A 26,084-nucleotide genomic window follows, 5' to 3' on the forward strand; every position below is an offset into this window, starting at 1 on the left:
AATCACAGTTCTTTGTGCCGAGAGTCAGCCCGGGGACAGCTGAGGAGCCCCTTCCCATCCCCAAACCTTCCCAGTGGGCTCAAGGGCTGGGTGTGGCCCAACGGGAAGTTCTGCCTTGAAAACTTTAATTGGAATCAGGATCCTTGTCTGTATCTGCTTGGTTCTCACCCCATAGATGATGGGGGTGGGCACACTGGGCACCAGGATGTAGATGCTGCCCGTGGTGATGTGGGCAAGTGGAGCCAGGACCTTCCCACACCTGTGCAAAATGCCAGATTCTGGAATCATTAAGGATGGAAAAGCCCTCCCAGCCCAGCCAGTCCGACCTGTGCCCGATGCCCACCTTGTCCCCAGCCCAGAGCACTGAGTGCCACCTCCAGCCCTTCCTGGGACACCTCCAGGGATGGGCACTCCAAACCTCCCTGGGCAGCCCCTGCCAAGGCCTGAGCTCCCTTTCCCTGGGGAAATTCCTGCTGCTGTCCACCCTGAGCCTCCCCTGGCCCAGCCTGAGGCCGTTCCCTCTTGTTCTGATTTTATCATAGAATCACAGACAGGTTTGGGTTGAGAGGAACCTCAAAGCCCATCCAGTGCCACCCCTGCCATGGCAGGGACACCTCCCACTGTCCCAGGCTGCTCCAAGCCCCAATGTCCAGCCTGGCCTTGGGCACTGCCAGGGATCCAGGGGCAGCCCCAGCTGCTCTGGGCACCCTGTGCCAGGGCCTGCCCACCCTCCCAGGGAACAATTCCTGCCCAATCTCCCATCCATCCCTGCCCTCTGGCACTGGGAAGCCATTCCCTGTGTCCTGGCCCTCCAGCCCTTGTCCCCAGTCCCTCTCCAGCTCTCCTGGAGCCCCTTTAGGCAGTGGAACACTCACAGCCCTGGGCTGTGCCCTGTCAAAGGTGTGGAACAGGCAGCTGGAGGCTCCCCCACAGCTGTGGACAATGGGAGCAGCACACCACCCTCCATCTCTGTACCCCATCTGTGTGTGAAATTCATCACATTATTAAAAAAAAAAAAAAAAAAAAAAATCAAAATACCATTTCTGATTAAGAATCAGAAGGTGTGGACCATGGTGAGGTGGGATGGAAGGAAATGAGCTTTGAGGTCCCTTCCAACCCACACCATTCTGTGATTCTGTGGTGGTTCTATGAATCCTCTGACAGGTTTCTTGGTCTGTGCTCCTTTTTTAGGAACCTTTTAGGGATTTTCTTCTTGTCCTTGTTTCCTGGTATTTAATCCCTCTCTCTCTCTGTATCTCTCTCTCTCTCTGTCTAAATGTGATAAACACACAGGCGTGCAAATGTAGAGATATAAAATCTACCTTGGTACAAATCAGGGAGCTGCACGGGGGCAGCCAGGGGAGGAGGGCACCAGGGCTGGATCACTTCACTTTCCCAAGTGCAAAATTTTCACAGAGCAGGGTGAAAATGTGTGAATTTTCTGTGTACGTCACTTCTGCTATTTTTTTCTCCATCTACTGTCCCAAATCTCCCTTTCCTCCCATTTTTCACGGTGCTGTTTTTTCAGAGAAAACAAGGAAAAGCGTGTAGGCATTCCTGTGGTGCTCACACGCCCTGAAGGACAAAGACATGAGCTGTGTGTCCCTGGGGGAGCCCCGCGGGGTTTTGTGGCTGCTTAAATGCAGCTTCCCAGCCCTGTGAGCAGCGTGAGCAGCCAGGGCTGGCCCTGGTCCCCTCCCCGTGTCCTCTGCTGTCACCCGGGTAAGTACAGCTGGGCTGCCTGAAGGAAACAGGGATGTTGTTCCTCTGAAAGGGCAATTTCTGTCAGGGCTTGATTCAAACCAGAATTTACGGAGGTCTCTGGCTGAAGCAACAAACAGCGTGTAAGGAAAGTGCTGGGAGCAAATCGCTTTGCTAAATATTCCTTTTGATCTCATATCTACAGGTGGGCTTGGGGCAGGGGGTGGAGCTGGGCAATGTTTATGTTCCTGTCAAACCTTTCTGTGCTGATTCTGTGCTGATGAAAAGGCACCCTAAAAGTCCACCTTGGTCAATAATTACGAATTCCCTTCATTCTCTCAAGTGGTTCATGAATAGGTGTTGGCTGCCCCTGGATCTCTAGCAGTGTCCAAGGCCAGGCTGGACATTGGGGCTTGGAGCAGCCTGGGAGGTGTCCCTGCCATGGCAGGGGTGGCACTGGATGGGCTGTAAGGTCCCTTGCATCCCAAACCACTCTGGGATTCTGTGAAGAGTCTGAGACAAATTTTAATCAATCTGTGCTCCTCAGCTATGCACAAAGTGTTAATTCCCAGCTGATAAGAGACCCAGAGCTTTTCCCTGGCCAGCCGTGGTGAGGGCTGAGCTGAGCTGCTGCCACCATCAGCTGCTCAGCTGGAGTTTGTAACAGGCACTAAATGCACCTGCATTTGCAGAGAGCCTGCTCTGGAAATCCCCCCCAGCTGCCCCCACCTCCTCTCGCTGAGCGCCGCAGCTCCTGCCCCCTGCTCGGGCTCTGAGGATGCCCAGGAGAGCAGGCGGCTGCTGGGATCCTAGAGAGAGACCTGGAATCCACTGGTGAGTTTTCTGACGGCCTCAGGGCAGGTGAAACATCATTTCATCTTCAGTGTCCAACGTCCCTCAGGGCAGGAGAGACATTGAGCATGTCCAGGGAAGGGAACGGAGCTGGGGAAGGGGCTCAGCCTGGAGAAAAGGAGGCTCAACAGGGGGACCTTCCCAGGGAACAGGGAGAGGACAAATGGAAATGGCCTCAAGCTGTGCCAGGGGAGGCTCAGGGTGGACAGCAGCAGGAATTTCCCCAGGGAAAGGGAGCTCAGGCCTTGGCAGGGGCTGCCCAGGGAGGTTTGGAGTGCCCATCCCTGGAGGTGTCCCAGGAAGGGCTGGAGGTGGCACTCAGAGCTCTGGGCTGGGGACAAGGTGGGCATCGGGCACAGGTCGGACTGGCTGGGCTGGGAGGGATTTTCCAGCCTCAGGAATCCTGGGATTATGTGATTCAGGTTTTCTCTCTTATTTGAGCCTCTGAATTTCTTCCTTTCCATTTAATCTTTTTGGAGCTGAGAAGTACAAATGGCATTTCCTTCCCTCGGGGCTGGTTTGGATAATTGACCCGCAGATCTCGCTGATAAAGCTCCCTAAAACATCACACACTCTGCCAAGCTGAAAGCAAAGGGGAAGGAATCAACACAGACTCACACGTAATGGGGCTGCTTCTCCTCTCTGAGGGAGATGTTCTCTCTCGTGGTCCCACCGCATTCAGTTCAGCACAAACATTGGCTTTTCCCTGCCTTCATCTCACGCCCCCTCCATCCTCCCTTCCCTCTCCTGCCGGCTGCCTCATCCCTGCAGGAACCAGCATGGCCAAGGCTGCTCCATCACTGCCATGGGGAGCAGCCAGCCCCGTTCCCAGGGTGATCGCCAGGGCTCCATCCCACCTCTCCTCCTACCCCGGGCAGGAACACACAGCTTGGTCTTGTCTGTGCTGCTGAGAAGCTTTGGGGCACCTGCCAAAGGGCTGAGCACCAAATTTCCTGAAAATTTTGGCATTTAAAAGGGACTGCAACAGGGGGAAACACTTACATGTCCTACTTCTGTCCCTCGTTGTCTGCTGCTGTACACAGCCCTGGCGATGGTGATCCCGAGGCTGGTCCACTGTGGCTTTTCCTTCACTGATAACAGAGTCATGGAATCCCAGTTTGGGTTGGGAGGGACCTCAAAGCCCATCCAGTGCCACCCCTGCCATGGGCAGGGACACCTCCCACTGTCCCAGGCTGCTCCAAGCCCCAATGTCCAGCCTGGCCTTGGACACTGCCAGGGATCCAGGGGCAGCCCCAGCTGCTCTGGGCACCCTGTGCCAGGGCCTGCCCACCCTCCCAGAGAACAATCCCTTCCTAATATCTATTTAGAAATTAGGAAGAAATGATCTAATATCTTTCTCATATCTGATCGATGGGATAGTCTCAAATGAGTGCAGCTGCTCAGGGCTTTTTGGCTCCCAGGAGCCTGCCCTCCCCACCCTGTGCCAGCTGGGATGTCTCCTAGCAGGGCTTTTATTCCAAGATACTTTAATTTCCAGACCCTTGGACCACTGGAGCAGTGAGATGTCCTCTTCCAACAGGACTGGGTCCAGCCCCCTGGCCTTCATCCTCACAGGCATTCCCGGGGTGGCAGTGAGCAGCCTCTGGGTGGCCCTGCCCCTGTGCTGCCTGTACCTGCTCATGCTGCTGGGGAACTGCTGCCTGCTCTGGGCCATCAGGGCAGAGCACGCCCTGCACGCCCCCATGTACCAGCTCCTGTCCATGCTGGCCCTGGCAGACCTGGGGCTGTCCCTCTGCACCCTGCCCACCGTGCTGGCCGTGTTCTGCGTCCCGGCCACCTCGCTCCCCTTCCAGGCCTGCCTTGCCCAGATGTACTTCATCCACACCTTCTCGGCCATTGAGTCCGGGGTCCTGGTGGCCATGGCCTTCGACCGCTTCGTGGCCATCTGCCACCCCCTGCGCTACGGCTCCGTGCTGAGCGGCTCCCTGGTGGCCAGGGCAGGGGTGCTGATCGTCCTGCGGGGCACCTGCCTGGTGCTGCCCGTCGCTGCCCTCATGGCAAGGATGCCGTTCTGCAGGGCCCGCGTTCTGTCCCACTCCTTCTGCCTGCACCAGGACATGCTGAGGCTGGCGTGCGGGGACGTGCGGCCCAGCAGCTGGTACGGGCTGAGCGCCGTGATCCTCACCAAGGGCCTGGACTCACTGGCCATCCTCCTGTCCTACGTGCTCATCCTCAGGGCCATCCTGGGCACCATCTCCCCGGGGGCGCGAGCCAAAGCCTTCAGCACCTGCATCTGCCACCTCTGCGCCGTCCTGCTCTTCTACATCCCACTCATCAGCCTGTCCGTCATCCACAGGTTTGGGAAGCACCTGCCCCCCCTCGCCCCCACGCTCCTGGCTGATGCCTGCCTGCTGGTCCCCCCTGTCCTGAACCCCCTCGTGTACAGCTGGAAAACAAAGCAGATCCGCAGGCGGATCCTCCTGCTGCTCTGCTGGAGAGGGACCCAGCAGCAGGGCTAGCCCCAGAGTGCCCCAAGGCTGGACTCCTCCCTCTTTCCTCTCCACACTGGAGTCCCAGAGTGGCAATTTCCTAATGCCAGTCTCCTCCTTCTGTTCCTCTCCAGACTGGTTGCTCATGGGCAATACCTCTCCTGGAGAAAATCCCTTGTGTTCCTTCCCATCCCTGTCACCTCTCTGCAGCACGGCTCTGCTCCTCTCCACAGAGGGATGGGTTATGACAATCCACACTATCCCCCTCCCGTTTTGGGATGCTCCACTCTCCGAAGGGCTGCGAGAGGCCAGAGCTGGTGTGGCCTTGTGGCAAAGCTGCCCTCCCTGCAGGCAGAGGAGAGACAAGGCTGCTGGGAGCAGGCTTTCACTGGAATTCACTGCCAAGATGGGGTTTGGTCTCTGCAGAAATACAGACAGTGTTACCAGACTTGTGTTTTTATTTGCAATATCCCTGTTCAGTCCAGGATATGAGACCGTCAGTTCCCAGAGTTGTGTGACCCTCTGAGACTCCTTAGCCTTCATTGTACAGCCAATGTGAGCCACATCTTTGCAGTTAGGGAGACAAGAACTCGCCTGTGGACACAAACCCAGAAATCTGAGTACCTGGGACACAAACCCAGAAACGTGACTGTGGTGTCCTTGAGGGGTCTGCAAGGGGAGTGTGTGGTTTTTCCTGACTCATGATACCATCTCAGCCTATAACCCTTCTGGGAACATCAGGAAAATCCCTCCCGCCTCCGAGGTTATGATCCCAATGAGGACAGGCTCCTCTGAGTGGAGCTCCAGGGTACCCTGGGTATGCAGTGCCATCCAAAGGCGTCCTGTGATGTGTGGGGTGGTTGTGCACAGCCACAGTCCCTTAGGCACACTCGAGATGCACAGGTGACATGTTTCACACCTGGGCTGCTGGGCTGCCCCTCTCAGAGCACCCAGTAGTCACTGAGGAGCCTCCACCCCATCCCCAGGCAATCCCTCCTGACTAACCACACCTGGAATTGTGTAAAATAATCCTCCCTGCAAGGAAAACCACAAAAATCCCCGTGACTTTGTCCTGTCTGCAGGGTCCTGCCAGGCCCTTTCCTCCTTTCTGCCTCCACAGCAGTGCCTTGAGTCTTCCCTGGGGCTGCTCTCCTCCTCTGGGATATCTCAGCCCAACCTGCTCCTCATCCCTGTAGCTGAGTGGACAAGGAGGAGAAAAGGAAAGGGAAACCACAGAATCCCAGACTGGCTTGGGTTGGGAGGGACCCTAAAGCTCATCCCATCCCACCCCTGCCATGGCAGGGACACCTGCCACTGTCCCAGGCTGCTCCCAGCCCCAATGTCCAGCCTGGCCTTGGGCACTGCCAGGGATCCAGGGGCAGCCCCAGCTGCTCTGGGCACCCTGTGCCAGGGCCTGCCCACCCTCCCAGGGAACAATTCCTGCCCCATCTCCCATCCAGCCCTGCCCTCTGGCACTGGGAAGCCATTCCCTGGCTCCTGGCCCTCCATGCCTTGTCCCCAGTCCCTCTGCAGCTCTCCTGGAGCCCCTTTAGGCCCTGCAAGGGGCTCTGAGCTCTCCCTGGATCCTTCCCTTCCCCAGCTGAGCACCCCCAGCTCTCCCAGCCTGGCTCCAGAGCAGAGGGGCTCCACCCCTGGAGCAGCACCAGGGCCTCCTCTGGGCTCTGTCCAGCAGCTCCATGTCCCTGTTTTGGGGCCCCAGAGCTGGACACACTCCAGGCGGGGTCTCATGAGAGCAGAGAAGAGGGGCAGAATCCCCTCCCTCGCCCTACTGCCCTCGTGTGGGATGACCCAGGGTATGGGTCATGCCCTGTGCTCCCTTGTGGCTCTCCCTCACTCCCATCCTGACAGCTCCCCCCAAACCCGGCTGTTCTCCAGCTGTTCCCAACTCATAGCAATTCGCTGTCTCCATTTAATCATTGACAGCACCTCGACTCTTCCCAGCATTCGCTGTTTGCTTTGCTCTGTTTGACTTTCCATAGCATCGCCCAAAGCAATAATGGACAGACCAATTTTTCTACAAGTGCTTTCCAGCTGTCGCTGCCTTTCCCCACCTGAACTTCCTCAGCCCTGGACCTGCACACTGTATTTGCCATCCCAAAATTCCATTTTGCCAGCAGACAGTAGGAGCTGTCAGCTTCCTCTTCACACCAGCACCGGCACACAGGGGGTGGTTCAGGGGCTCCAGGATGCTCACAGGAATGTGAAGCTTCTGCTCTGGAGCCAGGCTGGCAGAGCTGGGGGTGCTCACCTGGAGAAGGGAAGGATCCAGGGAGAGCTCAGAGCCCCTTGCAGAGACTAAAGGGGCTCCAGGAGAGCTGCAGAGGGACTGGGGACAAGGGCTGTACCTTGGTTTGAGACAAATTTGGAGGAAAAGGTACGAAATGAACGTCCCCCTGTTAGAAGGCAGATTTCAGCAGCTCCTCCCCCACCAGGTTCGGAAAGAAATTCCTCGGAGGAAAGTGAAAAAAACCGCTATTTATTTAACAAGCAAAGTGCATGCAGGCACGGAAAAGAGAATGAACCTCTCGCTGTGGAGAAGAAACCTGGGTAGATTTCAGAGTCCTTTCTGTGGGTGTGGCTCTGCTCTCTCCGGAGCCGGGGCTCGGCGCGGGCTGCCCGGTGATGGCGATCCGGACCGCAGCAGAACAGTCCCAAGAAAAGTTCTTGCCTCAGCTAGCAGGCTAGCTACAAAGCAAAGAGTTTTAACTCTCCGTCTCCCTCCTGAGAAAAGGAGCCGAGAGCTGGGAAAAAAGCAGGAAGGTGCTTTCCTCGGCTCTGTAGCAGCAGCAGCAGCAGCGCAGGGGACCGTGTGTGTCCTTGAGCACAAACCGCTCTGAAAAATTCGCCTGGCTGCTCTCCCCCCTCTCCTGAGAAACAGCTTAAAGACACAGGAAGGCACAGGATTCATGTCTGGCGCAGGATTCATGTCTGGCACAGGGCAGACCATAGGGAACACAGCATCATACAGTCACCCCCGGACAGGCTGGAAGGACAGGAGCCAGGGAATGGCTTCCCAGTGCCAGAGGGCAGGGCTGGATGGGAGATTGGGCAGGAATTGTTCCCTGGGAGGGTGGGCAGGCCCTGGCACAGGGTGCCCAGAGCAGCTGGGGCTGCCCCTGGATCCCTGGCAGTGCCCAAGGCCAGGCTGGACATTGGGGCTGGGAGCAGCCTGGGACAGTGGGAGGTGTCCCTGCCATGGCAGGGGTGGCACTGGATGGGCTTTGAGGTCCTTTCCAACCCACACCTTTTTATGATGATGAAGAAACGACACTGCCTCACTCCATTCTTATTCTGATCAACTTTTGTGTTTTGTACCCATCTCACAGTTCAGTCCCATGTCTGACATTCCTTTGGTATCAGCTGACCCCACACAGCCCCCCCAGAGATTCAGCTGGGTTTGTGTTAATGGATTTGAAAGAGTTTTTCTTCCCAGCAAGGGAGAAGTGTCTCTGCAGCAGCACAACTTTCTTACTGGTAAAACTTCATCTGCTCTGCAAGACATCAAAAATGGGTCCTAAGGAGTTAAAGGGGTTAAGGAGACCAGCTCTGAAATGGAGTCGGATCTGGGATACTCTGATGCATTCCACTGAGATGTTTTTCCTTTTTATTGTTTTTAGGAGCAGCCACTGAACCCCTCTGCTTCTGTATCTTGGGATTTCACTGTCCTGTGAAAGTCCAGGGAACTTTCTTGTAAACCAGCATGACTGGTGTGGTCCTGAGGGCAGTCACACATTCATTGGGAAAGTTTGTTCTGTCTTGGGAATTGGACATGGACTAATGTTCTGACCTAGTCTGAGAACACAAAATCCTCTGTTTACACCTCCATATCCGCATCACCAGACAGAGCAGCCCTGGGCTCCGGGTGAACAGATTCCATGTGTTAATCTCAGCCCTGAGAACGCAGCAGGTCATCAGTGAGGCCAGAATGAAATGGGATGTGGGACACTATAGAGGGATATAGGGCTTTTCAAATGATGAGGAAAACCTCCCAAAATGCAGCTTTGGAGTTTCCCCAGATCTGCACTGAGTGTCTCAAACATGAGGCTACCTGTGAAGTCCAGGTTCCCATGGCAGGAGGGGATGGCTCGATGTGGTCCCTGGAGCTGTGGAGCTCATCTGCTCTAAGGTGAGCTGAGATGCTCTGCCAGTTCAAACAAGGAAACTTCAAACCAAATCCTAACCCCAAACCCACATCCCAGATCCCAAACGCTTCGTCTCAGGTTTCCCCTGGTGGGTGGGACCATGGGAAGTGTTTATAGCTCTGTAGGTCATGCAGAAATAAACCCTCAGCTTTTGCCCTGGGCAGCTGTGCCAGGGCTGGACAATCCTTCCCATGACGGAATTTTCCCAATATCCACCCTGAGCCTGCCCTGGCCCAGCCTGAGGCCGTTCCCTCTCCTCCTGTCCCTGTTCCCTGAGAGCAGAGCCCGGCCCCCCCAGCTGCCCCCTCCTGTCAGGGACTTGTGCAGAGCCACAAGGTCCCCCCTGAGAGATAAAACTGGTCTGTGATAAGAACACAAACCCATCTATCCATGAGCAGCTCAAGGTTCTGAGATCACTCAGCATCACAGTTGCTCATGTACCAGTTACAAATTCCCCTGGATCTTTCTCCCGTCCCTTCTGGAAGCAGAATCATCTGCTAATGTTTTGCCAGATTGAATTTTGACCAGTTTGATGACATCCCAGTGATTTATTTTGAAGAAATCATTGCAGAATTGCAGCATAATCTCGTTACTGCCTATCCTCACAGCTCTGCCCTCTTTTCCTTGCGCTGTTAGTGAGATGCCTGGTGCAGTATTTTCCAAAAATCCCATTATATCAGAGTGATAAAGGACAATGGACACATTTGGCCTTATGAGAATGAAACTACTTCAAACTAAAGAACGTAAGATCTGTTGAGGAGATCAAAACAAAGAGTCTTTTAAACCTTTTCAGACTTATAGCCCTGGCAGTGTTCAAGGCCAGGCTGGACAGGCCTTGGAGCAACCTGGTCTAGTGGAAGGTGTCCCTGCCCATGGCAGGGGGTGGAACAGGGTGAGCTTTAAGGTCCCTCCCAACCCAAACTGGTCTGGGATTCTATGACTCTATATTCTGGAATTTTGGTATCTTTAAACCTTGTGAAACAGGGTGAAGAAAAATGTGAAATTCATGCAGCACTCATGCACCTCAACCCTGCCTCCTTGATCCAGACATGGCCAGGCAACCTGGAAACCCTTAAATTAATTCTTTCTAGGAAGGAAATCCTCCTGCAGAGCAGACCATAGCTGTCCCTATCCCTGGCAATCACCTGGATCCATCTGGCCCATTTTGGGCACCCGGGAATGCACTGGAAATCAAAGGGGGCTTTTCAGTGACAAGTTTTGTTGCTTTGGCGGAGCAGCGGTCTCTCCGCAGGCAATGCCATGCCCTCTCCCCTGCCAGCCGTCCCTGGTGGAGCTGTGCTGGGCATGGGGAGCTCGGGGAGGTACCAGCCACGGCTGTGAGGAAGCCCCTCAGGAACAACGTTTGTCCAAGAGTCCCCACACGTGGTGCCGAGTTTGGGGATTGGGCACTGCTCTCCTTGGGACCATCCAGCAGCAGGAGATTCACAGCTTTGCCTGACATTCCTTCCCCATCAGGGTAAATTTATTGCATTCCAGTTGTTAGTTAGAATCACAGAATATCCTGAGCTGGAAGAGACCCACAGGGATCACCCAGTCCCACCCCTGGCCCTGCCCAGACCCCCCACCAATCCCAGCCTGGGCATCCCTGGCAGCGCTGTCCAAACGCTCCTGGAGCTCTGGCAGCCTCGGGGCCGTGCCCATTCCCTGGGGAGCCTGGGCAGTGCCCAGCAGCCTCTGGGGGAAGAACCTTTCCCTAAAATCCAACCTAACCCTGCCCTGGCCCAGCTCCAGCCGCTCCCTGGCTGCTGTCCCTGGCCCAGGAGCAGAGATCAGAGCTGTCCCTGCGCTGCCCCTCGGGAGGAGCTGCAGCCCCGGGGAGCTCTGCCCTCAGGCTCCTCCAGGCTGAGCTGACCAGGTGACCTCGGGTGGCCCCTGCAGACCCTTCCCATCCTCCTGTCCCTCCTTTGGACACTCTCTAAGAGCTTTAGATCTCCTTCCTTTGCAGCTCTCAGCCAGCACTTTCCTGCCTGGTGGAGGTTTGGGACATGCTGGACGTGTCTGCTCTGAGTCTGCATTTCAGCCCATGGCACCCAGGCTGTGCCTCTGAACCTCTCTGCCATCTCTGATACGGGCAAGCAAAACCCAGTGTTTGCAGATGTCTCTGGGACTGTTTGATTTTCCATCCCGCACACTAAAAGTGGAGTCTGCTGCCCATACAGCCTCACTGCCTGTGCCCTCTGCATTTTCTGAACCTCCCGTTGGGTTATTTCCCTGATGGACCAATTCAGGCATTAACTGTGTCAATGTTTGCCCCTGAAGAGCTCATTCACTTGAGCAGGATAGGGCATGGGGGCCGCAGAGCTCTTCTGTGTCGCTCAGGGCAGCACAGGAAATTGGCTGATTCCACTTGGCTTTACCTGGGGTTTGTGGTGATTTCAATTAAAGTCACCATTTCTCTCCCAGAACTGCCCCAGCGCCCTCACCTCTGCATGAGCTGCAGCTGTGCAGGCGGAAAGAAGGAGCCTGGGCTGGAGTGGAAGCATCTCCCTCTGTAATTTTTTCCATGGTCAGTGTTGAGGTCACCCTGTTGTTCATAAGATGATGAATCCCAGAATCCCAGGATCCCTGAGGCTGGAAAAGCCCTCCCAGCCCAGCCAGGCCCAGCTGTGCCCCATGCCCACCTTGTCCCCAGCCCAGAGCACTGAGTGCCACCTCCAGCCCTTCCTGGGACACCTCCAGGGATGGGCACTCCAAACCTCCCTGGGCAGCCCCTGCCAAGGCCTGAGCTCCCTTTCCATGGGGAAATTCCTGCTGCTGTCCACCCTGAGCCTGCCCTGGCCCAGCCTGAGGCCGTTCCCTCTCCTCCTGTCCCTGTTCCCTGCGAGCAGAGCCCGACCCCCCCGGCTGCCCCCTCCTGTCAGGGACTTGTGCAGAGAGAGAAAACGGAAAGGGAAAGGGAAAGATTTGCTTGGAAGGAACCTACAATAATCCAATCTATCAGCCTGACCACTCCAAGGAAGCTCCTGTAGAAATGGAGATTGTCAAAAAAAGAACTTTCAGCCCTGAGCAGAGACAATAAAGCAATACAGGAAAGGTCTGTAAGATAAAAAATGGGAAGGAGACGATCCATATGGAGTCATTATTCAGCTTTACTCACACTATGTGGACCAGGAAGGGGAGAACGCACACTGAAAACGTCAGCATGTTAAAGATATATTAAAGAATATTTATAAATAGATATTTGAGGTCCCCACCAGCCCCAATCTTCCTGTGATTTTAATCAAGTAAAAAAATACTTTTTAAAATGAGCTTATAATGGAATTATGGAACTCTCCACTGCTGGATGCTGTGGGATCCCAAAGGATATGTAAAATGATCAGACAAGTTCATAGGTGAGAGATTCTTTGTTTTCTATGAAACACGGTGGCTGAGGTGCTGTCTCCTGCTCAGGAAACCTCTGAAGTGATTGCCAGGTGCTGGGACATGTGCCAAGGGAATGATAAACTGCAAATGACCTTCCTAAATGGCCATTAATAGCCACTCTTGCCGCAGGATGGCAAGATGTAGGATCGTTTCATTTGCTCAGTAGAGTAGAACCCCAGACTGGTTTGGGTGGGGAGGAACCTTAAAGCCCATCCCGTTTCACCCCCTGCCATGGGCAGGAACACCTTTCACTAGAGCAGGTTGCTCCTACCCGGCCTTGAACCCTTCCAGAGATGGGGCAGCCACAGCTTGCTTGAATCACCCACCCACATATTGCACAGTGTGAGATTATTTCATCTTACCAGATATGCTCCAAGTCTTACAATTCCTCTGATTTGTGCCTCAAGAGTTGCCCACACCGAGCTTCCCACAGGGGTGGCTCCACACTGTGCCCCCACCAAGCCACTCTTGCTGGTTTTCTGCTTAATTCCCTTTTCCAGACACGTGGGTATTGCTGTGAGTGGGGAGGGGTGTGAGGAGCTTTCATCTATTTTCCCATCTTTAGGAAAATAACAAGAGCTTTCCCAGGAGCCCAGCTGGGGGTGAGCACAGCCACCACTTGGCACCCGGCAGTCTGTGCTGGAAGTGTTTATGATTTGAGGCTGAGCCAATCCTCATAAATTGACTCTGCAGGGCAGAGTTCAGGGGGTCAGTGCTCAGAGGAGTGTGGGAAGGGATGGCGAGGAGGGAAGGAAAAGGGGTGGAGGCTTGGTCATGGAATCACAGGATCCCAGGATCCCTGAGGCTGGAAAAGCCCTCCCAGCCCAGCCAGGCCCAGCTGTGCCCCATGCCCACCTTGTCCCCAGCCCAGAGCACTGAGTGCCACCTCCAGCCCTTCCTGGGACACCTCCAGGGATGGGCACTCCAAACCTCCCTGGGCAGCCCCTGCCAAGGCCTGAGCTCCCTTTCCATGGGGAAATTCCTGCTGCTGTCCACCCTGAGCCTCCCCTGGCACAGCTTGAGGACGATCCTCAGGCCTGTTCTGTCCTCCCATGTGAAAACCTTTACAAGACCCCATCCCTGGAGGTGGTCAAGGAAGGCTTGGATGTGGCACTCGGTGCTCTGGGCTGGGGACAAGGTGGAGTTTGGACACAGGTTGGTCTTTGTGGTCTAGTACAGCTTTTCCAGTCTCAGTGATCCTGGGATTCTGTGAATTTCCTGGTGTCCATGGAGGGCAGTGCCCCAGCACAGATGGGTTTACAACTGCACAAGTGTCTTTTAGGGCCAGAGGCTGCATTTTCTACAGAGACCGCACATGAGACAAACTGATTTGCTCCCCCTGGCCTGGTTCAGGTGCAGAAGTAGTGGTTAAATTCAGTTTCCATCCCACAGCTGAGGAGGAAAAGATAAACTTATTGCCACAACACATCTTGACACAGACAGCTCCTGGGCCGCCCGAGGGGACGCCCACCCCTGGGGCTGTGTTTGCCTTTGTAATATCCAGTTTGTTTTACTGTGCAGTATATTATGATTTTAATTAAACATGTGGTGTCTCACCGGTCAGAGGGAGACAGCCAGAACTTCCCCTCTGTCATTTCCTCGGAGCGATGCTGCAAGCACTCCTCTTGCAAAATTTATTATTTCCACTACAGATTTATCCTCCCAATAAAAATTATGTGTATTGCCAGCACCGTGGCTGCAGCACTGCCAGCCATAAATCGCCGGGAGCCATAAACATGTCACCAATAAACTATCAGGAGAAAATCCTGCCTGCTGGGAGAGCAGCATAAATGGAAACGCTCATTTACTGCACGCACTCCTCCCGCTGTTTGCGCACGGGAGCCGGGGCTGCGCGGCTCCCGGGTGATTGGGCAGGGTCAGCGTTATAAGCGCTGCCCTCCGGACACGGACACGGACACGGACACGGACACGGACACGGACACGGACACGGACACGGGATCTCCCTCTGCTCCTCGACAGGGCCGAGCCGCCTGCGCTGGCCCGAGAGCCCCCGGCACCCCCGGTGAGTGCGGTCAGCCCCTCTGGGGACAGTGACAGGGCCGGGCGGTGGCCCCAGCGCCGCTCGGGCGGTGCCCGCGGTGCCCGCGGCTGGGACGGGCCGGAGGGAGGGGGCCGGTGCATCTCGGGTGCCGCCGGGGAAGCTGCAGCCACCGCGGGGCTGTCGCTGGGCTGTGGCTTTGCGTGGGATCCAGCTGCTCTCCCACTCTTGGGGGGCCGTCCCGGCTCTGGGAATGGCCCGTCCCTGTCCTGGCCCCCAAAGTCACCAGGCAGTTGGGCTCTCTGGGTGCTGCATCGCCAGGGTCCCTCTGCTGACCCTGCTCCCTTCGCCGAGCCCTCACTTGGTTGCCTGAGTTGGCAGCGATGCCATTGTGCAAACAGCAACGTCTCCTCTTCGGGAAGAAGCAGATTTCTGAGCCTCATCCGGCCCCAGCCCCAGCTCCCAAGGCCCTGCTCCTGCCCTGGCTGACAAGAACTCTTACAACTCCAGCATTTTGCGTTATTGGTGAACATTAAAGCCGGAGAAAGGCAAAAATCAGGAGGCGGCTTTAAGGGCAGGAGAACGGACGGCACTGTGTCTTCATGAGGCTTCTACCCTGGTGCCTGGCCGCTTCTCCCAGCGCTGGGCTGCTCCTGGGGAGCAGGAACACCTTGGGCACCAAGCAGGAGATACCTTCTGTGGGGCTGGATGGCTCAGCAGCCACCTGCCATGAATCTTTAACTTGGTATCCTCCAGGAATGGGAGGTTTGCTTCCTCCTCAGGGCTTGGCTGCGCAAGAAAGGTGCAATTGCCATCCCATGATAGTCAGCCAGGAGATCTTTTCTGACCTGGTTTTGTGATTCTGTGGTCCTGTGACAGACACATGCGTGCTGTAAGTTGAGCTGTCTGTTACCTACACACACAAATGCACTTAAACATGAACAAGCAGGCCTGGTTGTTGATACATTTCATACATTGGGTGTGTATATATTTATATACATCCCTTACAGACACACACATAAAACAAGCAGGGGTAGAACCGTCTAGGAGAGGAATCTCTATCTGTAGTGTGTTGGGGCACATAACAAACCAGAGCAGCTCAGAGGGGAACAGAGTGAATAAATCATATTTCTGAGCCATTTTCTGTGCTGGGAGTTGATGGTGTTTTTGTCAGGTTTGAGGGAAGGTTTTTGCTGTAAGTGAAGCATCTCCTACAGACCCAGGGGGTTCTCACCAGTCCCTTCTTTCCTTGGTGCTCTAACAGTCTCTTTATCCACCTCCATATTCCTGGAAAACTGTTGGATCTCCATGTCTTTGAGAGTTCTGGATATCTGCCAGAAGCTGCGCTCAGGGACGCAGGCCTGCGCACACTCGGAATTTTTAGGGTTTTTACCCAGGCTCCAGATGTGACTGAATTGCAGGAGTCAGCAGATGGATTTCACTGCTCAGATCACAGAATTGTGGAATAATCTGGGTAGCAAGGGACCTTAAAGCTCATCCAGTGCCAGCCCTGCCAGGCACAGGGACACCTTCCACCAGACAAGGTTCCTCCAAGCCCTGTCCAACCTGGCCTTGGGCACTTGCAGGGATCCAGGGGCAGCCCCAGCTGCTCTGGGCACCCTGTGCCAGGGCCTGCCCACCTGCAGATGCTGTTGCATTGGCAGAAAGGGGCAGCTCTTACCTTTGGGGAGCTCTGAGCCAGCAGCGAGGACCAGAGGTACCTGCGGGCAGGTCCCTTTGGTGCCATCAGGCTCTGTGGAACCAGCAGGGGATGCACCAGCTGCCCACCCCTGCCCAAGCCCCCCACGCGCTGCCCAGGCTCTCCTGAGGAAGGGCTGAGATTGTCCTTTCAGCACCTGACACAGCAGGGCTGCAGGTCAGGGTGATTCTGATACCAGCATGGGACTCTGCCTTGCCTGGAGAAAATCAAATGATTTTGGGTTTTCCCCAGGTCCCATCAGTTATGTGTTGCTTTTGCCCTGGAGCAGGAAGATGTTTGTCCTTGCTGAGCTTCAGGATTTATTGTCACATTGGACTCTCAAGCTGAGAATCTAGTGAAGAAAGTCGTATTAGGAACCTAAGAAATATGTCATGGAAGAATGTGTGTTATTCAAACATGAGCTGTGTTACAGTAAACCCTCTGGCTCATAATGCAGGCACTCTGTGGCCTGAGTTTTGTATCCTGTGGAAGGTGCAGGAAGACTGAAGTCGCAAATATTTTTTTGTTTTAATTAGCTCTTGTCTTGCACATTTGCTGCTTTCCCCCACCCACCCAGTGGGTCATTCTGTCACTGAGGGGCTCAGGGACCCTGTCAGCCTCTCCAGCATTGTCACAGGAAATGAAGGAACCTGGATTGTGCCAAGACTTGGAGGTTCAGTGGATAATTCACATTGGAGACACTTCTGAAGATCTCTAGTCCAACATCTGCCTCAAGGCAGGGCCGGCTGGGAGGTCTCATGGCTTTGTCCAGCTGGGTCTTGAAAACTTCTGTGGATGGAGATGTACAACCTCTGGGCAACCTGCTCCGATGTCTGATGGGGAAATAGTTCTCATTTTATTCAGTCTAAACCTCCCTCCTTTCAACTTATACCTGTTGCCTCCCCTCCTTCTTCCGTGCTCTGCTGTGAAGATCCCGGTCCAGCCTCCTCGATGCCTGCTTGGAGCTAGGGGAAGGCTGCTGCCGGATGCCTGCAAACCTCTCTTCTCCAGGCTGAACAAGCCTCTTTCCTGGATCTCTTATTCCAGGGCATTCTCCACCGCCACCTGTCTCAGTGACATCCTGCTGAGCTCGCTGGAGCAGGCACTGCTTGGCAGATTTCTGCCAAGGCCTCACTCCCCTCCTGCCCTTGATCCCTCTCTGAAACACCCACCATATCCCATGTGCCCCTCGCCTCCAGCTGGGACCCAGAGGCTTTCCCAGGATCCTCCCCAGGGCTCTGAACCTGGAATATCTTGTGCTTTGCCTGGTGTGTGCCTGTTACAAACACCGCACAGAGCCTGTGCCCGCATGGGGTTTGGCTCATTTATTCCCCTCCACCTGGCAGTGAGATTGTGAAATGAGCAGGGCTTGGGTGTGAGAACTGCTGAAATTCCACCTTGCCCTGGGAACCATCTTCTGAGCTGAGAGCAGGAGGGTCTGAGTGGCTGATTCTCTGTTCTGCTGGAAATCGTGGAATCCCAGACTGGTTTGGATTGGGAGGGGCCTTAAAGCCCATCCTGTTCCAGCAACTGCTGTGGGCAGGGACACGTTCCACTAGACCAGGCTGCTCCAACCTGGCATTAAACACTCGCAGGGGTGGGGTAGCCACAGCTTCTCTGGGCAGCCTGTGCCAGTGCCAACAAATTTTGCATTTGTTTCCAGTGTTGATTTCCTAAAGAAGAAGTGTCAGGGTTAAACTTTCACAATTTTCACGCCTTTTGATCTCCAGCTGGCATAAAAAAGAAGCTTTGGCTTAGCAGCTTGGTCGTGGTTGGGATGATCATAGAAAAGGCGTTTGCTCACTCCACAGAGCATCTCAAACTCTGGAGTTTGGGGACAACTGTGAAATAGTAGCACTCCCCAGGAATGTTTTCCTTTTCATTCTAAAGTCTTTCTTTTTTTTCTCTTTTTCAAGAAGAAATGTCCATCCTTTTCCTTCATTTTGGTAAACAAGAGCGTAGCCATATGTGACACTGTTCCCAAACATCACGGGGATCCCTGCAGAGGCTGGTGGGGAGGGGGAGGGATGTGCAGCTCCTCTGTTAGCGGAGGCTCCCGCTATGTGGAGTTTGTGTTCTTGGTTTGTTTTAGGTCTAGGCCATGTGAGAGCTGAGCTGGGATGGAGCATGACTCACACAGCCCTTGGGAATTCAATGGCTCCTTCTATCAGCCTTCAGCTTTCCTCATGATGGGCATCCCGGGCCTGGAAGCCCTTCACCCCTGGATCTCCATCCCTTTCTGTGCCCTCTACCTCACTGCTCTCTTGGGGAACTGCGTCATCCTGTTCATCATCAGGAAGACCCAAAGTCTGCATGAGCCCATGTACTACTTCCTGTCCATGCTGGCGGTCACTGACCTGGGCCTGGCTCTCTGCACCCTGCCCACCACCCTGGGCCTCTTTTGGTTCAATGTGCGCAGGATTGGCTTCGACGCCTGCCTCACCCAGATGTATTTCATCCACATCCTGTCCTTCATCGAGTCCTCCGTGCTCCTGGCCATGGCCTTTGACCGCTTCATTGCCATCTCCCACCCCCTGAGACACCCATCCATCCTGACCAAAACCATTGTCCTAAAGATAGGCCTGGCCATCGTGCTGAGAGGGATGGTCTCGCTCCTTCCCATTCCCTTCCTGCTCAAGAGACTGACCTACTGCGGCAAGACGGAGCTTTCCCACTCCTTCTGCTTCCATCCTGACATCATGAACCTGGCATGTGCAGATATAAAGGTCAATGTCTTCTACGGGATGATCATTCTCTTATCCACGGTGGGGATGGACTTCATCTTCATCGTGCTGTCCTACATCCTCATCATCAGAACCGTCGTCAGCCTCACCACCAAGGAGGAGTGTCTGAAGGCTTTGAACACCTGTGTCTCCCACATCTGTGCTGTCCTCGTGTTCTTCATCCCCATGATCGGACTGTCCATGATCCATCGCTTTGGAAAGAACGTTCCTCCCCTCGTTAACACCTTGGTGGCCTACACCTACCTCATCATTCCCCCTGCTCTCAACCCCGTTATCTACAGCATAAAATCCACCCACATGCGGGAGGCCTTGCTCAGGGCCCTGCGCAGGAAGCGTGGATCTGACTGGTAGTTTCCTCCACCAGTTCTGCCAGAAGGTGCTGATGGACTGGGTTGTGTGTCAGACCTCTGGGGCTGGGTTCTCTGTCACAGCTCTGGGGCTGGTTTCTCAATCAGAGCTCTTGGCCTGGTTTCCCAGTCAGAGCTGGTGGACTGGTCTCTTGGTGCTCCATCCATGCAGGTCACTGCCAGAGGAAAGAACGGCAGATCCACTGGGATGCTGTCCCCCAACCCAGAGCTGTGAACTCTCATGTTCTGTCCTAGCATGGTGCTTTCCTGCCTTCCTGCAGACACCCCCAGATTAAGGATCCATCCAGGCTGGGCACAGAGCATTCCTCACTGGGTCCTGTTGAGGGACCCAGGGTGCTCTCAGCCCTTCTCAGCCATCATCCATGTGTCTGGAGTGCTGTGCCCATCCCCAGTCAGAAAACAGCTGCTTTTGCATCTCTTGTGGATGTTTTTGAGTCTTACCAGCTTGCCAAGTCTAATTAATGTCCCAGTCATTGCTCTGCATTGAATGTCACGTATGTGCAGCATCCACAATAAAATCCATCTATTCGTTGTGAAAGGTCGTGAGATTTGACGAAGCCTTTTTTCTGTCTCTATGATGCAGAAGTATTAGGTTGGAGTTGCCTAAAATCTTCAGGGTGTGCTGCAGATGGGCAGGACTGTATGGGTCAGGTGTGTCTGGATGGGCTTGGGGGTCTGGTGGGGTGGAAACTATCTTGCAAAAAAAAAAGGGGGTTCAGAAACATTGTAGGAATGGCTAAACTTCCTGACACCCAGGACCATGTGCTGCTGCCTTCCATCTGAGGCCTGCTAGTGCTGGCTGTGCCCCTCAGAGGAGTGGGAGGAGATCTCCAGGGGCATCCCCAGGTGGGAGATGACAGCATGTCCCAGCATCTCCTTGCTCTGCTGGAGGCTGGCTCTCAGCCAGGCACGCAGAAAGGCTTCGTGGTTCTCCTGGCCCCTGTCCTCCCCCAGACAGAATAAAATGGCCCCAAATCATAGAATAGAATCACAGGACCACTAGGGTTGGAAAAGCCCTCCCAGACCTGTGACCGATGCCCACCTTGTCACTCAGACCAGAGCAGCGAGTGCCACATCCAGTTGTAAATTCCTCCAAATTGCAGAGCTGTAGTTCTGTTTATCTCAAACCATATTTAGGCCAGTCTTGAGCACAGTGGAGAATAAGAAGCAACAGTCAGTGTTTATCTTGGAAGGATAAAGCAGCAAAGGCACTGGGACAGGATCCCATCCCTGAACTGGCCTGGTTTTGCCTGACACTGAGCACTTCACCAGCCCAGATCAGTTTCTTTCTATTCTGCTCCACATGTGCAGGAGCTGGAGAGAAAAAAATGGAGAGAAAAAATAATGCAGAAACAGCTTCATAAAAAGCCAGAAAGAGGGCAGGGAAGATTCCAAAGGGGAGGATTCCCAGGCCACTGTTTGCTCTGTGTTGTGCTCATTATCTCAGTGTGTCCCCAGGGGCCCTTGCCCAGGGTGAAACGCCAACAGCCCCCAGGAGCTCAGCCTGGGGAGCAGCTCCCACTGGCACTGGGGACTGGCTCTGCTCAAATATCTCTGATCTGAACTGGAGCTTGCAGGGAAAATTAACATAAGGGAACAACATCTAGGAGAAAAGAGCTGGAGGGAGGCCTGGCTTGCAGCATCCTCACACAGGATTCTGAAATTGATGATTGAGAACTCTGAGAAGATTCTGAGTCTGCTCCCACTCTGAAAACTTCCAGAGTTCATCCCTGGCTGTCTGTGCTTCCCAGCTGCAGCTGTTCTCCAAAATGGCTCTGAAACAAAAAGCCTGAGACGCCTCTGCCACAGTAAGAAAGTGTCTGGGGGGGAGTTGGAGGGCAAAGTGTGACGGATTTATCAGCACATCTGTGAGCACAGCTGGAGAGCAGGGTGGAGGGGGAATGAGAGGGAGAGATAAAGGCTGAGGGGAGAGGAAGGGGAAGGGAAAGAGGGAGAAGGCGGAGAAGGCAGAGAAGGAGAAAGAAGAAGAAAGGTGAGAGAGCTGGGATCATTCAGCCTGGAGAAGAGAAGGCTCCAGGAAGACCTCAGAGCCCCTTCCAGGACCTAAAGGGGCTCCAGGAGAGCTGGAGAGGGACTTTGGAAAACAGCCTGGAGTGCTAGGACAAGGGGGAATGTCTTCCCACTGCCAGAGGGCAGGGCTGGATGGGATATTGGGCTGGAATTGTTCCCTGGGAGGGTGGGCAGGCCCTGGCACAGGGTGCCCAGAGCAGCTGGGGCTGCCCCTGGATCCCTGGCAGTGCCCAAGGCCAGGCTGGACACTGGGGCTGGGAGCAGCCTGGCACAGTGGAAGGTGTCCCTGCCCATGGCATGGGTGGCACTGGATGGGCTTTGAGGTCCCTCCCAACCCAAACTGGGATTCCATGGTTCTTTGATGAGGTGGGGATTGGTCAAAGGTTGGACTCCATGATCCTGGATTTCCAACCTCAGTGATTCTCTGATTCTGTGAGTTTGTGATTTACTGCTGGGGCTGCTGCTTGGATCCTCCTAGGAAAATAAATCTGCATTTACTGGTGTTTCAAAGACATGGATCCAGTTTCCATCTCTGCAGAAACCCAGGCCCTCACAGCACCCTCTCTGCCCACCAGCAGTGCCAGATCCTGAGCCACTTCTGAGAACCTGGGTACATTTATTGGTGCCAGAGAATCAGAGACAAACTGAAGCATCAGGGACTGTTTTGGTGCCTGTCTCACAACCCCATTCCCTCAGGGAAATGATCAGAGGGGCAGAGATTTTCCAGTGAGACACCGGTGATTCCGTCAGGGCTGGCAGCTGAGGTGTCTCAGTACCTGTTGGTGATTACTGAGGCTCCGTGTTCATTCCATTTGTGTCTTAATTCAAGTGCTTGGCTGCCAGCGTCATCCCTGGAATAGATTTTGGGCACAGTGACAGCAACAGCCCTCCCACGCTGTGTGTAAATCGGGTATAAAAAACTACAATGTGAGTCCTCCGTGTTATACATCCGAGATGGAAAAGCCCCACATCAGGAGAATAAACCTGATGGTATTTTAAGCCTTCACCACAGATGTGCAATAAAACCCCCCATGTTTCACAACCCAACATTACTTATAAAATAACTCCATTAATAACCTGCAGAGATTGCCATAAAACCACTTTGCATCATTGATTTGCATGGAATAACCAGAAAGTTCAGGTTATGTGCTTGACTTTGTGCTGTCCATCCAGGGCTGGAGGGATGGTGGGTTTATTGCAGCACAGGTACAGCCAGGTACTGGCTTGGTGCCTGAAATTAGACAGGTGCCTAAAATATACCTCCAGGTATGTAGCCTTTTATGTACCTCCAGGCCATTATCCTTGGATCATAGCACTCCTGGAAAATCCACAGATACAGAATAAGGTGAATAATCTGATTCTTTTTTTCCACAGATATTCTGGTTTTTCCCTACATGTTTTTCATAAGATGAAAATCCAATTTGTATGTGCAAAAGAAGATTGAAAGATTCATGTCTGCCTGTGCCTGTGTGCTGTTCTGGGGAGGGCTGGGCTGTGGGAGGTAGCACCGCCAGCTTCAGCCTCACTGAGCACATTTCTGACAGGGCACCACGGCACATACAGAAAACATCAAGCAGCACTGAAGTTTTACAGAAAGCACTGAAAATCTGCTGGGCTTTTTGTTATTATTTTTAATTTTGTCCTTTAAAAAGAAAAGCAAACAAGTTCAGCTGATGGGTTTGTTCTTCAACAGGTTGATTTTACAATGTTCTGCCTTTTAGAGAATTCAGGCAATTCCTGTTGAAACTCAAATGTCAGCATTTTGTCACTGCATATGTTGTTGCATAGAGCCATAATGGGGTAAAAAACTGTGAGACGAGCTCTCTGCATCAGTGTGGCAACTCTGAGAATCCCAGGAATGGCCCTGTGGGATCCCAAGCCGTGGGAAAGGGTTTATAAAAAATCCTGTTTGTGTTTCCCTTGCAGCAGGAAGTGCCCTGGCATAGCATGAGTGCCCCTGGCCCTGTGGGCCATGCCCTTCTCCAACAGCTCTGACCTCAGCCCGTCCTTCATCCTGGCCAGCATCCCGGGGCTGGAGGCCGCGCAGTCCTGGATGGCCATCCCGCTGTGCTCTGCCTACATCCTGGCGGTGACGGGCAACTGCGCGGTGCTGCTGGTGGTGCGGATGGAGCCCAGCCTGCACGCGCCCATGTACTTCTTCCTCTGCATGCTGGCTGCCATCGACCTGGCCTTGGCCACGGCCACCGTGCCGCGCATCCTCTCCTTCTACTGGTTCGACAGCAGGGAGATCGGCTTCGGCGCCTGCCTGCTCCAGATGTTCCTCATCCACACGCTCTCGGCCATCGAGTCCACCGTGCTGCTGGCCATGGCCGTGGACCGCTATGTGGCCATCTGCCACCCGCTGCGGCACGCTGCCATCCTCACCAACGCCGCCACGGCCAAAATCGGGCTGCTGGCCATGGCCAGAGGAGTGCTCTTCTTCCTGCCTCTGCCTCTGCTGCTCCTGCCCCTTCCCTTCTGCGGCTCCCGGGTGCTGTCCCACTCCTTCTGCCTGCACCAGGACGTGATGAACCTGGCCTGCGCCAACACCACCCCCAGCGTGGTGTACGGGCTCACTGCCATCCTGCTGGTCATGGGGCTGGACGCCGTCCTCATCTGCCTCTCCTACATCCTCATCCTCAAGGCCGTCCTGCGCCTCGCGGCGTGGAGGGAGAGGCTCAAAGTGTTCAGCACCTGCATCGCCCACATCTGCGTGGTGCTGGCCTTCTACGTGCCCCTGATCGGGCTGTCTGTGGTGCACAGGTTTGGGAAGGACCTGGCTCCGCTGGTCCACATCATCATGGGCAACATCTACATCCTGGTGCCCGCTGTGCTCAACCCTATCATCTACGGGGTGAGGACCAAGCAGATCCAGAGGAGGATCCTGAGTTTGATTCATGTTAGTGACAGAACTCCCCGGTGACCTGGGCTCGGCCGCTGTCCCCTGTGTCCTCACGCCGGCTCATCTTGTTTCACACTCAGAGTCTGTGGTGCAGGACTGTCCTGTCCGTGTGCTCTGAGGTGCTGCCACCAGGCAAAAGCTGATTGTAAACTCCTGATTGTAAACTCCTGATTGTAAACTCCTTCCAAGAGTGTTTACCCTCACCAAACTTAGAGAGAAATGACTGCAATGATCTAAATCCAAGCCCAACCTGGCAGGTTCTGCAAGGAAGGAAAAGTGACTCAGCAAACTTATCAAGATGGCCCAGCATTGCACCTCTTGGTTCCCATCCCACCTCTAACAGTGGGAGAGCAGAGCAAATGCTGGATGGTTTGGGATGATTTAGTTAATTCATTGTTTTCACATGTGGCACATTCACATTCCAAAATTTTTGCCAGAAAATTTGCATGTAGCAGCATTCTCTAAGTAAAATAATTACAGGAAGCCTGTCCAAAGTGACATTACAGATGCAGAAATGCATTTCAGAAGAAGAACTTCCACCTCTGAGGTCTTGTTCTGACCTCTTGTGTGCTCTGTCAAGACCCCTCAACATCCTCATAGCAGATGCTGTGGAAAAACTTTGGACTCAGAGTTACTGGTAGCAACTGTAAAAATAATTTAAATTAATAATTGTATTCAATAAAATGACAACATCTCAAGGGAAAAAAATAAGCAAGTTATAAATGTCAGTGATGATTCCATGCTGAAGGAAGTCTCATTTCCAAGCCAAGGGTGTTTCATACCTTTGATTCCACACTGGGAATTCTTAAAGTCCTGTCACTGTAACCACTGAACAGAGTTTGGCACCATCCTCTGGCACCCCTTGGAGAGATTTGTGTGGATTGATGGGAGCCTCTCTCACTGTTCTCATTATCATGAATTGTGGTTCCACTTTCGAGGTGAAACCAGGGATGTGCTCGCAGTTCCCACTGCAGCAGCCACTGAGATCCCTCCGGGAGAGGTGCCCGGAGTGAGTTCCCATTTGATCAGGGTGCTTTTGCTGCACAAGGGGGTGGCACAAAGCCCTGCCCAGACCTTTCTCAGGGAACTACAGCAGCACTGGTTTGATCTGCACTCCCTCAGGAGACCCAGGTGCTCTCAAACACCAGTGTCTTCCTTAGTATCCCAGAATCCCAGGATCCCTGAGGCTGGAAAAGCCCTCCCAGCCCAGCCAGGCCCAGCTGTGCCCGATGCCCACCTTGTCCCCAGCCCAGAGCACTGAGTGCCACCTCCAGCCCTTCCTGGGACACCTCCAGGGATGGGCACTCCAAACCTCCCTGGGCAGCCCCTGCCAAGGCCTGAGCTCCCTTTCCATGGGGAAATTCCTGCTGCTGTCCGCCCTGAGCCTGCCCTGGCCCAGCCTGAGGCCGTTCCCTCTCCTCCTGTCCCTGTTCCCTGGCAGCAGAGCCCGACCCCCCCGGCTGCCCCCTCCTGTCAGGGACTTGTGCAGAGCCACAAGGTCCCCCCTGAGCCTCCTTTGCTCCAGCCTGAGCCCCTTTCCCAGCTCCCTCAGCCGCTCCTGGGGCTCCAGGACAGAGGACAGGTCCAAGTGCTGCACTCAGGGGCTCTTGTCCATGGTTTTAGATGAGGGATCTCACCAAAGACTGTCAGGGCCTCCAGTGGCTGCAGTGTTTGCTGGAGTTTGGTGCAGTTTCTTCCAAGTGCCAGCTAACGCTGAGAGTAAAATGGGCCTTGTTTTTGTAGTCTGTGCTGGTACAGCTTCAGTCTTGGTATAGCCTTTTCTGCTAAATT

The 26,084-nt window shown here is 54.2% G+C and overlaps 3 protein-coding genes across 7 annotated transcripts; all 3 read left to right on the top strand.

Moving 5' to 3' along the window:
- The first annotated feature begins 1,654 nt into the window (after positions 1-1,654).
- LOC125320365 (olfactory receptor 51G2-like) lies at positions 1,655-6,031 on the top strand. Of its 2 annotated transcripts, XM_048292619.1 has the most exons (4): positions 1,655-1,722; positions 2,394-2,535; positions 4,052-4,870; positions 5,138-6,031. In XM_048292619.1, exons 3-4 carry the CDS (start codon positions 4,077-4,079, stop codon positions 5,493-5,495), a joined length of 1,152 nt encoding a protein of 383 aa, XP_048148576.1. In that variant the 5' UTR covers positions 1,655-1,722; positions 2,394-2,535; positions 4,052-4,076; the 3' UTR covers positions 5,496-6,031. The 2 variants fall into 2 exon arrangements, with proteins under 2 accessions (XP_048148576.1, XP_048148585.1); XM_048292628.1 differs by having other exon boundaries at positions 4,052-5,224.
- LOC125320382 (olfactory receptor 51E2-like) lies at positions 1,668-25,004 on the top strand. 3 transcript variants are annotated; one of them, XM_048292672.1, is made up of 2 exons: positions 1,668-1,722; positions 23,318-25,004. In XM_048292672.1, the coding sequence occupies exon 2, from the start codon at positions 23,364-23,366 to the stop codon at positions 24,312-24,314; it is 951 nt and encodes a 316-aa protein (XP_048148629.1). In that variant the 5' UTR covers positions 1,668-1,722; positions 23,318-23,363; the 3' UTR covers positions 24,315-25,004. The 3 variants fall into 3 exon arrangements, with proteins under 3 accessions (XP_048148629.1, XP_048148613.1, XP_048148621.1); XM_048292656.1 differs by lacking the exon at positions 1,668-1,722 and adding an exon at positions 14,481-14,573; XM_048292664.1 differs by lacking the exon at positions 1,668-1,722 and adding an exon at positions 20,395-21,168.
- On the top strand, positions 14,486-19,926 carry LOC125320375 (olfactory receptor 51G2-like). 2 transcript variants are annotated; one of them, XM_048292640.1, is made up of 2 exons: positions 14,486-14,573; positions 18,341-19,926. In XM_048292640.1, the coding sequence occupies exon 2, from the start codon at positions 18,369-18,371 to the stop codon at positions 19,341-19,343; it is 975 nt and encodes a 324-aa protein (XP_048148597.1). In that variant the 5' UTR covers positions 14,486-14,573; positions 18,341-18,368; the 3' UTR covers positions 19,344-19,926. The 2 variants fall into 2 exon arrangements, with proteins under 2 accessions (XP_048148597.1, XP_048148605.1); XM_048292648.1 differs by having other exon boundaries at positions 14,494-14,573; positions 16,501-19,926.
- Positions 25,005-26,084: the final 1,080 nt, after the last annotated feature.

This window comes from Corvus hawaiiensis, chromosome 2, assembly GCF_020740725.1.
Source record: "Corvus hawaiiensis isolate bCorHaw1 chromosome 2, bCorHaw1.pri.cur, whole genome shotgun sequence".
NCBI lineage: Eukaryota > Metazoa > Chordata > Aves > Passeriformes > Corvidae > Corvus > Corvus hawaiiensis.

What these genes read in the sequence shown, in the direction of transcription:
- LOC125320365 (XM_048292619.1), top strand. Translation starts at nt 4,077, where the DNA reads ATGTCCTCTTCCAACAGGACTGGGTCCAGCCCCCTGGCCTTCATCCTC. An exon ending in AGCCTGTCCGTCATCCACAG is followed by an intron (nt 4,871 to 5,137) that starts GTTTGGGAAGCA and finishes GTTCCTCTCCAG; the next exon opens with ACTGGTTGCTCATGGGCAAT.
- LOC125320382 (XM_048292672.1), top strand. Translation starts at nt 23,364, where the DNA reads ATGCCCTTCTCCAACAGCTCTGACCTCAGCCCGTCCTTCATCCTGGCC.
- LOC125320375 (XM_048292640.1), top strand. Translation starts at nt 18,369, where the DNA reads ATGGAGCATGACTCACACAGCCCTTGGGAATTCAATGGCTCCTTCTAT.